The following is a 13,272-nucleotide window of genomic DNA, read 5'->3' as shown; positions in this document are numbered from 1 at the left end:
ACATATTATTATAACACACTAGGATTATCATAATTCTAGGGTTATTATAATCTTTTTCTCCATAACTCTTTCCCTCCCCAAAACGCACCAGAGTCTATTTAATAGAAACCGAATTCTGTTTCTAGAAACTGTTTTCAAATTCCGTAATTAATCCATGCAAATTTTGAAAACAATCTCTTATGTTCATGTCTTAATGGTATTGAGAATTTTAATTTTGCATTTTAAGGAGCAAAATTATATAAGATGCCTATAACAACATTTAGGACAAAATGTTATGTTATAAATATAATATGTACTATAGTTTATGCTTAAATTACAAATTTGGTTCCTACTTTTATAAAATTTAGTCTCATTTATAACTGAATTTAATCCTTGTCTATATGTGAATTTTTATTGTAAAGTAAATCAAAGGAGCTCATAGGTAAGATTCATAAACAAAATTCCCTTGCTTGTTTAACTTAGCATTGGCGAAAAAGCCGATTGGCATTTGGGAAGGTCCGGGTTCGTTCATCAGAAGAAGTTCAGTGACGAAATCACAGCGAGAGAGGTTGGAAAATGGCATGGAGAGGACAGCTATCCAAGAATTTGAAGGAGCTTCGAATCTTACTCTGCCAATCATCTCCTTCAAGCGCCCCCGCTAGGTATTCCGTTTCTAATCTCTCCTTTAGCCTATATGATCCCTTCTAAATCTACAAAATCCTTCTCCTTCCCGGAGCTTATTTCCAGACATCGTTTGATTAACATGGTTTTGGCTCTGTCAGGGCTTTTGTTGAAAAAAATTACAAGGACCTCAAGACTTTGAATCCCAAATTTCCAATTTTGATCCGCGAATGCAGTGGAATCGAGCCCCAATTATGGGCTAGATATGGTACTTCGTTGCCCTCTACTCCCCGAATGATTTAATTTCTAGGTTTCGATTTTCTTCACTCTAGGTTTCGAGATTTTCTGCTATACTTGAATTGATTGATAAGCGTAATTGGTGATGTTAAATAATCTGCTGGTTGGTCTTTCTTTGAAGTTGATTATTACTTTCTTCATCTATTAGTTATGGAAAATACTCTTTCCATGGTAGATAGTCAGGTCATAGTGTTTTGAAGATTCCATTTCCACGGATGTTGTAAATGCCCATCTAATCGAATTTGTTCTAGATTTATTTTGTTAAGCTTTGCAGTTTTCTTTTATTTTCTTCTGTGAACTGTGAAATTTGACCGGTCCGGTGGTTTCTCGAGTAAAATAAACCAACTGGTTCTATTCCCACGCTGACATCTTCGTTTTACATTATAAATGAAGGATAAATTAGTAGCACGGGAGTTTCACTGTGTCCCATTTTCCCATCGCTGTCATTGAAAGAAAACACAAGCTGTTCTTACTCTTGTTTATATCGGTGGCTGATCTTTCAAGAGAGATACTCATGAGTCATGAATAATAGTGATATAAACTTCTAAACTCTTACGAATGCAAGGATGGGTTTTATTTGTTGATTCATTTTTTCTTTTTAACCTTTTGTCTAAAAGCTAGTACTTGTGAGGAAACACAGAACAAAAGAGGTTTACCACCTACCCACCAATTTTCTAAAAAATGGATCTTTACACCTATTCTCAGTAGACGTAGAGAAGTTAATGCAGCGCGCAAAAAATGAAAAACTCTAATTTCTGGACATTTAGAGGAGCCTCTAATCTCATCGGCTGAAACCTAGCAAAAAGCGTATGGACCACAATTGCTCTTAATAACCTTGTGCCGCAAAGCATCGGTTCCCAAAAAGAAAATAACATAGAACAGAGGGGTCTATCCCTCACACACTGATCTTCCAAAAAATACTTTTCCTTTCCCTCCCCACCACACAATGAACCAAGTGAGAGAAAGAAGAGAGCTTATAAGAAATATCCTTCCACATGTTTCGGTAAGTGTGTTAGCCCTACCTGACGACAACCTAAAAGGATGAGATGAGGATCATACTTGCTCTCAATAGTTCTTTGCCAAAGTGTTCCAGGCTCAAAGGGTGGAAATGCCAAAGCCATTTAGCCAAGAGGGCTTTGTTGCAAGTCCTTAAGTTGTTCCCAATTTCTAGCCCCCCTCACAGGCCTCTCAATGATCTTCCGTCTAACAAAATGCCCATGTTTTTCCCTCTTCCAACCCTTTCCAAAGGAAATCGTGCACAAACTTCTCTGTGCTCGTACAAGCCAATCAAAAAACGCCAAATAGAGAGGAATAATAAATGGAAATACCACTTAGAACCAAAGGGATTGTAAGTTGGTCTACAAGCATTAGAGACAAGGCATTTCTTGTGAGAGGCCAGTCTCTTCCTAAGCTTAACCACAATTGTTCCAAAAAGAAACAAATTTAGGATTACCTCTAAGATGGGGACCTAGGTGGGAGGAAGGGAGAGAACCGAGATCACAACCAAAAAAATCCCCCCAATCGCTAAGGGGGTGTTTGGGATGCAGATTAGGTCATTATAGTCCGAGAGTTATTATAATCTGTGTGTTATTATAGTTTGTGTTTAAGGTGCAAACTATAATAGTCTGTTTAGTCTGAATTATGATTAAATGTAGGTTATTTTAGATCGTGTATAATTATTTTGTACTGTTGTTCTTTATCATACAAAGAATTATGTACATGGAATATTATTTTTTGAAAGTATAATTAAAATTATATGTTACACTAATTTATATAAAATTAACTGGATTTTAATTTTGGTTAAAAAATTATCTTTTTTTTTTTTTTTTTTGTCATTTACGGAGATACCTTAGTTAACATGAAATTGTTGAAAGTGTACTGTACGGATGTAATTCATGTCTTATATTCGTAAAGCTTCCTTTTCTGGACGTACAAAATGGGTTCTAAAATAAAACATATAACTCATAATTACCTTACACTTCTCTAGTTAATTTGTTTAATATTTTGATATTTTGATTTTTATTAGGTTTTGAAATAAAACTCCATAGACTTTTGTTACTTTAACCAATTTAAAAAAAAAAGATCATAGTTTTCTTTTTTAATCATAATATGCTAATTTTAAGTCTTCAAGCCAGTTAAATTGACCAACGGAAAAATGAAAATGTTATCAAACTAAATTAGGGATTTCTACACGTATAGCCTAAATAAATATACTTAATTTCACAATTGCAGTCTAATGAGTCATTATTTTATAAAAAAAATGTGGCCTAATTTACTTTTTCAGCTCTCCCTAAATGTGTTATATACATATATACATATGTACAGTTATATACATATATACAGATATACATATATAAATATATACATATATGTACTAGCACTGTCTCCTACAATGAAGTAAACCTTAATTTTAAAGAAATAAGGGAAGAGAGAATTTGAAAAAAAAGATAATCTAGTAATAATTATAAGTTTTAAAAAATCCAAAAGAAAAAATAGAAAAATGAGAGTGTATTTTAAAAAAATATTGTTATAATTAAACTAGGAGTGTATTTAGAATGACTTATAAAAAAAGTTTTTCAAAAGTTCATTTTTATTTGAACCCTTTTGATGAATACTTTGCTTAAAATAAAAACACAAACATGTTTGACAACTCTCTTTTAAAAGTGTTTTTATTGAAAATTTTCAAGTTTGACCGGTGGTGAACGAAGATTGGTTGGTGGTGGTCGTCGGAATTGGTTACTAGAAGTTTGTCGGTGGAGTCACCGGAAATGGTGGTTGGAGATTGGCCGGTGACGGTCATCAAAGTGGTGTACAAAAGTTGACCGACGAACTTTTTAACCCCTGAAACGAACACCCACTTAGGGTTGAAGATAATAATAGGGGTTATTTGAAATCCTAGTCCTAATCTCCAACTAAAATTAAACCTTACTTCAAATGGGCTATTAGCCTACTACACCCCACTCCATTAAGAATGAATCCTCCATACTAGAATAAAAAATGATTATGTTGTTGGCAAATTGAAGGTGAGATAAGACACTTTCTCTTTACCAACCTCAAACGGCTCAATAATTTAATCTTCAATTATCGGGAAAAAAGACCTTATTCAGCGCATCCACCACAAACAAGAAGAGAAAAGGTGATGAAGAATCACTTCATCTTAGGGCTTTAAAAGCCCTTATCTTGCCTTTTAGACTCTCGTTAATGAGAGTAGAGTGACTCACATTTCTAGTTGGCTTGTCCAAAAGTTCCAACGAACAGCTTTAGGAAGGGCTATTGTTTGACTTATTTGGTTTGAGAGGAATGGCAAATTTTTTCGGGAAATGGAGAGATGAAGTGAGGAAGTATTATGTTTTTTAATAGACTCTTCTCTAATTTTGATTTTGTTAGGTTGAAGCCCTTTTTGTAGCTCTTATGGTTTCCTCTTGCTTCTTGCTTCTTGTTTTTCTGTCAAGCTCTCATGCTCTTTTTGTGGGCCATGTATGCCTTTCATTCTTTCTCGAGAAAAGTTCAGTTTTAGGGAAGGTACCTTTTTTCCCTTCTTTAGTAATTTATTTGGTAGCAAATTGTACACTCGATGTCAGGAGACTGCTCGAAAGGTTAACTGTTGACTGTTGTGTAAAAAGAGATTGAAACACTCATCAAGTGAGGAAGCATGTGAACTTGGGGGAAATGTAGATGTTGGGATTTTACCTTCAATTTTTATACGGAATGTTAGGAATACCTATGAGTGGCTTCAAAATAAAGGTCTGAACTTTTGACAACTATTTTCATCCTTCCATGCGCATTTGCCCAAGTTTGGGTCGAGGATTCCAGAATCCATTGTGATGACATTTAAAAGAGACTTGTGGACTTGCAGCCAAACGAGCCGAGTCATAAAGCTACAAGAGGATGAAAATGTCCGTCGGTATGTCCATATAACTGCAAATTGAAGCGTTTGATATCAATATTAAACATCCATGGATATCTTCATCATCTTTTATAAATCATTTTCTTAGTCCAATATGAATAGGAATTCTACTAACAATATCAATAACTTAATTTGGGAGTAAAACAACTTAATTATTAATGTGAATTACATAAGTACTCATCAATGTCGATATTTTATTAATATATCCATAGAATTAAAATCTCGATATCGATATTGACATCGATATATTAATCATTGGCTACAACCACTTGTCTTCCACAACCCTAAACATGTATTTGATGAGGGTATCAGTGAGAGAGAGATGCTTTCATTATTTTAGTATCCCTCCAAGGGTTTTCTCAGGATCTGGTGTTTGTTCAATATCTTCCATGTTAATCTCCTGAAGCTGATACCTCTTTCAGTTCGAAAGTGGCTTTCTAAGGGGGCTTTAGTGGTTTTGATGATTGGTAGAGTTGATCATCAGCCACCTTTAGAAACTCCCTGTTGTTTTAGCTAATTATCATGCCTACTAAACTTCAAATTTTAGAATAATGTTGTAGAGGTGAAGAAGAGAAAAAGAGGAGGGGCTTCTTATGCAAATCCACAAAGAGAGCTGCGGTCGTGGGAATTGGCATTACCTTGATGGTATTATGAGAATGAGAGATTTTGGATCAAAGATGGAGGCGATAAAGTGACACTTCCACAAACAATTGGGGAGATTGTCACCTAGAAATTGGAAATAGTGGACGTGCTTTCTTTGCCTTTTTAACCATCTGGTTTGGCGCATGATCACAAGGAACATTTGGTGAATGATAATAGATGTTTCTTATGAATGCTAATAATCACGCGAGTTTTTGACGTTAAATTTCTTAAGATTAGATATTAGATTAGATATTGAAAGAGTTATCGTGTGCTGAATTTTGAAGGATCTGTGACTGCAATATGCGCTTTTTATGTTTGTTTTGGTTACTGCAACCAATTATTTTTCCTTTTGATTTGGCAGACATGGGCATTGAGAGGGTTGCTCGTCTGGAGGGGTTGAGTGAGGCACAGATCTCAAAGGCACTCGAAGACCTGGTTAAAGTTGGGGCATCATGAAGGAATAATCTGCTGTGCTATTGTTACTGGCAACTGACGTTAATAAATGCACGAGTGGAACTTTTGTTGAGATGCTTTTCCGTTTACATTCTTTTCAGTCCGCTTTTATGAGATTATCTCTCAAATATTCATCTTGAGTAATTGTGTTTCTGCTACGCAAGCCTATTTGGTTTGTATGAATAGTTTCTCCGAGAGTGTTGTCATAATGGATACTCTTTGCGATGCAATGAGAGATTAGATTGAAAGATGTTAAAATATGAGAGAATATTTGGACGCTTTTTAAATGATGAGGATAAATTGAAAAGCATTACAACGTTAAGTACTAAAACATATGATGTATTTAGCTTTTGAATTGCTCACAAGAGGTTAGTAAGTTTAGCAAACTTTCAAAGTTGATGAGTTTTGGGAGGCGTATTTTTGTTTTATAGACTATTGTGGTCTTCGAAGATGCTTTGGTTGACTCTTTTGCGGTCTTTCTTTTGAAACTTTTGGACCTTCTTTTCAACGACTCCTTTTCCCTTTTAATCGTTTTATGGAATTCATACTTTTCTGACTAAATTATAAAAAAATGTCTCTTGAATATTATAATTTGGATAAAAAATACTTTTAAACTTTTAAAAGTTTAAAAAATGTCATTAAACTTTTAGGAGAGGTTCAAAAATATTGCTATGGTTAGTTTTAGATAGAAAACATAAAAATTTGTTTAAAAAATACTTGCATAAATACTCTTAAATTAAAAAGGTTAAAAAATATCCAATTTTTATACCTAAATTTTCAGCATTTAAATAGAAACACAAAATTTAATTTAAAACACAAAATTTCACCAAATCTAAATCATTGGTCAAATAAAAAAAAGTATTTGGTTGAATAAAAAAAAATGTATTTAACTCCTTAAAATATTCTAAAATAGTAACTGGTCAAATAAAAAAATGTATTTGACTGTTTATATACACTAAGCTTTTAACATTCAAATTCGTTAAAATACTATGCTAAAATCAACGGGTGCTTTGTTATTATCTTTATTGTTATTAGAGTCAACATATTTTACTAAAGTGTGCACTTTTATTTATTCATTTGTATTGAATAAGAGATAGGAGAAAAAAGAAGAGAAAAGTAAAACTGTATTAACGACTTGTGCTATATAATGACAAGAGTATATTTTTAATGTTTTTTTTTTTTTTTTAAGTTTAAGAGTATTTTCTAAACTTTTGAATATAAGAATATTTTCAAATTTTTGTGAGATTTTATGGAATTTTATGTTTGAACTTAAAATTTTGAATTTAATTTTGGTTGGCAATAAGAATGACGTAAATTTTGGATTTTTTAACATTTTCTTTTTTAGTTATAGGTATTTATGAAACTTTTCAATAGTCTAATCGTATTTTTTTTTAACAAAATATTAACGGTTTCTATCTAAAACTAAACAATAACAATATTTGTCATATGAAATACTCCAAAGCATACCTACTTTTTACTGCTTTTCTTTTACATTTCAGCTTATCATATTTATGCTCTAATGGGAGGCTTTTAATTGTAGACACTTGTTGGTGTTGGGTTTATCCCTTTTATTTCATTATCAATAAAATATTTCAATTAAAAAAAATGTGAAAAAGATGTTATGATTTTAATACTCACATATGGACTTTAATGATTTAGTAGATAAGAGTAGAAAATTTAGGTAACCTAAGGTTGAGAGTTTGTATGATGAAGTTTGGGAGTTCAAAGCCTCTTTGTGTCCATCTGTCACTAGGAGTTCTTTTGCTCCTTTTATGATCTTAGTTTGATCTTGTTGGGTTAGAAGTAGTTAGTTGTTTGACTCTTCCTTTTGTTGGGCACATGCTTTTTGCACTCCACATTTTTCTCATTCTATTATCATTTTCCTATCCTAAGAATAAATAAACAAACAATTCTATGATCATTTGAAACAAAATGGTGTGATTTGATGTATGCTTTTGATGGAGCCTAAGTAGTCTCAAGAAATAATCCTAAAAGAAATCAAGATTGTAAATCTTTTATTAAAATGAATAATGTGTTCTGTTCCTATAGAGTTCTATCACATGCGGTAAAAAAAGATTAACCTAGAATTCTAACTAATTATCCGATTAATCACTATTCTTCTTACATTAGTTTTTTAAAATGGTTTCCTGACCTCATCATTTAAATAAATGATAGAGAAATGCTTAATAGCTTCCAAGTAAGAGATGATCTCATTAATTCTAAATTAAACCATTAATCCCCAATCTGTTATACAAAATCAGCTTTAGTTACATCAATGACGTTTATTAAAGCGCAATTAATTAGAGGATATGAAGCCTCTCTTGAATAAACTATGACTTCAAACTTTTCACAAAATGACAATCTTTGTATTTCGTTCAAAATATAAATTTGGTTCCAAAGTAAAACGAAATACTTTAAAAAAATAATTCAAGATAGAAAAATTACTAGTCATTTAAATAATTTTGAATGAGTAATGCCAAAAAGTTTGCTATAATAATTTTGTTAATGATAGTGGGAAACTAGAAATTGCAGTTTGACCTTTACATCCAACAATTTAGAAAGTGTCCATCACAATTTGAGAATGACATTTAGTAATTTTGTTAATGATAGTGGAAAGTGGAAAGGAAGACATGATAAAAATAATATTATTACTCCAAGATTTAAGACATATGCAAATATAAGTTTGGGGTTGCTTTAATTATATATATAAATATATAAAAGTTGGGTTAAAGGTTTCGAGCACAAGTTTTTTAATTATAATTACATACATAGAATGATTTAAGATAAGATTATTTTTACTCAAGTCGTTATTTATTTGCATTGAATTAGTTATTAATTTAGCTATTCTTTTGTCAATTTATCGTAATAGAAAATCAACTCATATCAATCAATCGCATGCTTGACATATGAGGCCTACGTCTAAATTTATAAATAAAATTCATAATCCGAACAAAGAGTGATCTATTAATGTTTTACTTTTACCGTTATGGTTTAGATATAAAAATAACCATAATAGTAACAGTAAATTTGACAAAATTCATAGACTTAAAAATAAACGTCATCAAGAGCAATTCAATTATATTTGCTATTATAGTCAATTATGATTGGTTTATCAACAAAACTTTATTATGGTTATACTAATTTTCATTACAAATTTAGTTGTTGTGGAGGTAAACAAATATAATTAGTTGATATAAGGATGCTCCACATGAAAGGAGGGCTAATTAAGCCTAAGTTATTAGTTTATTTTATCTGCCTGTCTTTTCTTTGCCATTTTCTTGCAGAGTTTACCTGCCAAATGGTCCTACCAAAGTTTGTCCTTTTTTACTTAGTTTATGTTTTGCCAAAAGAAAAAAGAAATTGGGAATGGTTTTCTATACAAAAGCTCTATAATAAACTATTCCCAAAGTAACATTTAGCCCCATGCCTCAGACAACCTTCCTCTGACATGCAACTATATGTTAGTTTAGTAATAGAAAGTTAATTCAGCATTATTTCTTTTGAGACAGACATGGCATGAACTTAGATTTGTGGCATTAAGGTATTATTGGTGTATGAAAGATGTGTCATTAATATGCGTTTAATTTGAATGGTAGCTACGGTCTTTTAACTATAAATAGTGTGGTGGGAGAGAAGTGCAAAGTAATTACATTGAGAATGCGACAGAAATTCTAGGTCGGCTAGTAAATGGTATGATTATGGATATATAAGTGAAGACAATTATCTTCATTTGATATGAGATTTGTTGATTGAAACCAAAAGCAAATCCACAAGAGTTTATGTCCAAATTAAGTAGACAACATATTATATTGTTATGTTGGGGAGATATTTATAGGTAGTTTTCATCAATAAATTAGTCCTTTTATTTTGGAGTGATATCCCAAAAGACACCTTAAGCAAATCATAAGAAAAGAAGTTAAAATTTCAAAACTGTATTAGATATGGATAGAGGTAAAAGAAAACAAAAAGGAGCAGTCAATTCAGAAAAGAAAGAAAGGCCACTCAATTAAAAAGTAATGAGCTATTTGCAAACAACAACGAAGTAGAGACGTATAGTCTGTGTTTTAGTGGGGGTCTCTCTTCCTTCTTCTCTTGATCCTTTCACACTTTCCCTTTCTCTTCTCCAACTAATTAATATAAACATCACCAACTGTTAATGATGACATCGTTTGTCGTTTTTCTCATTTAATGTTCTTTTGAAATTTTGAGACTTAAAATTGATCATACCTGCAGAGGTGTATATATATATAGATATTATTTCAAATTTATTTAGTTTTTGGTCCTTAAAAAATGCATCTGAAATCATAATAATTTTGTTTAAAGGTATTTGCAAAGTGCGGTATCTTTTAGTTAAAAGAAAAAGAAAAGAAAAAGAGGTTGGAAATAAAATGGGATTGGATGTGAGCATGTGATTAAAGGATGGACAGAGTATTTAAATAGTCAACAAATGAAAGAAAAAGGAAAGGAAAGGAAAAAGGAAAAGGTGAATATGGAATTTACATCATTTAAAAGTGCGGCGCCGTAAATCATTATTGATTCCTACACAACACAACACAACACAACACAACACAACACAACACAACACAACACACCACACCACACATGCATTATGCACCCATATATATTATTTTCTGCTGCCCTAAATTTAAACCCAAACATACTCTTCTCTTTTCATTTTCTTTAAACTAATCATCATTTTTATTTCTAACTCTAATTTTCTTTATCGTATCATTTTAAATTAATAACACTTTTATGTAAAACCTTATAATTCTTATTTAATTAAACTTCTTAATTTTTTTATACACCCCTATTCAATCAATTCATATTCATATCGGTCCAAAACAAAACAATCCATACATATATTTACTTTAGGAAAATTTTTATAAAAATATTTACAATCGGAATAACAAAATCAAAAAGCTCATAAAGCCAACTATTCTTTTTAAATATTTAAGATTTTATGTTCCTTTCCATCTTTTTTTTTTATTATTTTTCTTTTCATTTTTATCGTCTTTTTCTCTTTTTCAATTTTTCTTTTATTTTTTCAAATGGTTATTTGGTTCAAGATCATTATCAAATATAAAATATCTATTTTTTTTTAAATTTTTTCAAACGATCATTTAATTCAAAATTGTGTACCAAATATAAAATATCTATTTTTTAAATTTTTTTTCAAACTGTTATGTGGTTGTCCAAATGTAAAAGATTTTGAAAAAAAATCGTTGAGTATTGGTATGTCCAAATTTAAACGATCGTATATCAAATTTAAATAGCTTTGGCTACCCAAATCAAAACGATGAAATCTAAATGAACGAATGCTTGGAAAAAATAATCAAATCTCAATGTGTGCTTAAGAAATATTGAAAAAATATCGTTTAGATTTGAGTAGAATGTAAACGTGTACCAAATATATTGTCTCGGGAGTACCAATTAATTGGGTGTTGACGGTGGTATTTTAGATATTTTCTATTATGAAATACTTTTTTCTATTTTTTAAATTGTTGGTGGATTGTTATATTTTTGAAAAATCATGTTTAATTTAATTGATATATTTGGGCTTTAGTTTGTGTGATAAAGCAAGTGAGAAGATGATAATGGGGAAAAGACCTTACAATTAAGAATGATTAGAATAGTATTAATTGTTATTATGTATATGAATGCTTTAATTTGATCCTTTTTCATATATGGTTGTGGCACCCTTTGTTTCTGTGTCCCATCTGCTTAGTAATTTTGAACTACTTTTTCCAATTCTGCTTTTCACTTTTTATATGCTTTGCTGATTAGGATTCCAACAGTCTAAATATACCCTAAACCACATATTGTGTTATTCTTTTTTTTTTTTTTTTTCATTTTTATCGTCTTTTTTTCTTCCATTTTTTTTAAACTATTATTTGGTTCAAGATCATTATCAAATATCAAATTACCACGTATTGTTATTCCTTTTCTTTTTTAATACTTATATTTGTGACTCTCATTATTTCTCATTAAATGCTGCATGCGATGGACTCAAGTTACTTTCCATGTAGTTATGAATTCAACAAATAAAACAGTAAAATGTGAAACAGTAAAATAATATTCTATTCACAGATTTATGGTGGTTTAGTGCTAACAATGTATCTACTATATGTTCATATGGAGGAGAGATAGAACACAATTTTATTACAGAAAACAATTTATAATATCTCTAAGATTAGAGAAGAGAGTGTACCTAATGCATGCAGTTTTCAAAGATCATAGGAATATCAATTTTACAATTTAACTATAAAAATATATATTATATTTACTCATGATTGAGAAAAACAACTTGTTCGCTTGTAACTAAGAAAAAGAATTAGAATCGTATTTGAAAAGATCAGAAAAAAAAAAAAAAAGAAGAAGAAGAAGAGGGAATAGGAATAAAAAGAATAGGGATATATATAGTGTTTGTGTGAAATAACAAGTCCATGTGTGATATTATTAAACTAAATATAAATGGAGTTGAGAAACACGTGAGGAAAAAGTAATTAGTGTAAAGTCATTTTTGTGGAGGAATTACATTCTTTGTTTGTTTGTTGTGTTCTCTTATACCATTTTAATTTGTGTTCAAATCCCAACCTTTGAATGAGGTTTATGATTATATTAGAATCTCACATCTTTTTCTCTTCTCTTCTTTGCCATAACCCCTTTTCCCTTTGGCTTCTTACCAACCTCTTATTATTATTATCATTATAATATTCTTCCTTACTTTTTCCCCCAACATATATTCCTTTTCACATTCTTAGGTTTGTAAGAAAAGAAGAAAAAAAAAAAAAAAAAAACAATATGTGTCTGATTAGGGTTTTATGTTTGTAATTATGTTCTTTGAAATAATATGTATAAATAGATCATTAATGTGAAATATACCATCGTTATGTTTTCCAAGTTTCAATCATAATGATCTATTATGTTTTTTACTTTATTTTTGTAATATCAATCCCTTTTTATTGGAGAAATTTTAAAATTATTGGTCGATAAATTTACATGATATAATATTTAATTAAAATTTTGAGGATGGTTTAATGCTTTATACATCTCTAGTGTACAATACCAAATTTTAATTTATCTTTATGATTGATATTCTAATTCCCTTAATTACTACATATAGTGTCACACTCAATTTAATATAGGAAAATAATTTAATGGAATGACGAGATTATAAAGTGAGAAATGGACAAGTTCACGAGAAGTTATTGTTCTCCTAAACCTAATTTGGTGGCTAGACACAACCATTGGAGAAAACCATGTGTCACAATGGTTTTTGTAGAACCTCAATCAAATGAATTTTATTTAATAGTAAACAAGATCAAAGCATAGACTTCCAATGCTCAGCGTTTCTCACAAGTCACTCTTTGAGC

General features: G+C 30.6%; 1 protein-coding gene across 1 annotated transcript; it reads left to right on the top strand.

The window, feature by feature from the left end:
• The first annotated feature begins 285 nt into the window (after positions 1-285).
• LOC103502835 (NADH dehydrogenase [ubiquinone] 1 alpha subcomplex subunit 2) lies at positions 286-6,159 on the top strand. Its single transcript, XM_008466947.3, has 3 exons — positions 286-641; positions 762-868; positions 5,808-6,159. The coding sequence occupies exons 1-3, from the start codon at positions 556-558 to the stop codon at positions 5,900-5,902; spliced, it is 288 nt and encodes a 95-aa protein (XP_008465169.1). The 5' UTR covers positions 286-555; the 3' UTR covers positions 5,903-6,159.
• The last annotated feature ends 7,113 nt before the right edge of the window (positions 6,160-13,272 follow it).

Source organism: Cucumis melo, chromosome 4 (assembly GCF_025177605.1).
Source record: "Cucumis melo cultivar AY chromosome 4, USDA_Cmelo_AY_1.0, whole genome shotgun sequence".
NCBI lineage: Eukaryota > Viridiplantae > Streptophyta > Magnoliopsida > Cucurbitales > Cucurbitaceae > Cucumis > Cucumis melo.
The sequence above is the reverse complement of the archived record's forward strand: the minus strand, read 5'-3'. Positions and strand labels throughout refer to the sequence as shown.

Coding starts and splice junctions, on each gene's coding strand:
- LOC103502835 (XM_008466947.3), top strand. CDS start 556: ATGGCATGGAGAGGACAGCTATCCAAGAATTTGAAGGAGCTTCGAATC. Junction 642..761: donor CCTTCAAGCGCCCCCGCTAG/GTATTCCGTTTC, acceptor TGGCTCTGTCAG/GGCTTTTGTTGAAAAAAATT. Junction 869..5,807: donor CCAATTATGGGCTAGATATG/GTACTTCGTTGC, acceptor TTGATTTGGCAG/ACATGGGCATTGAGAGGGTT.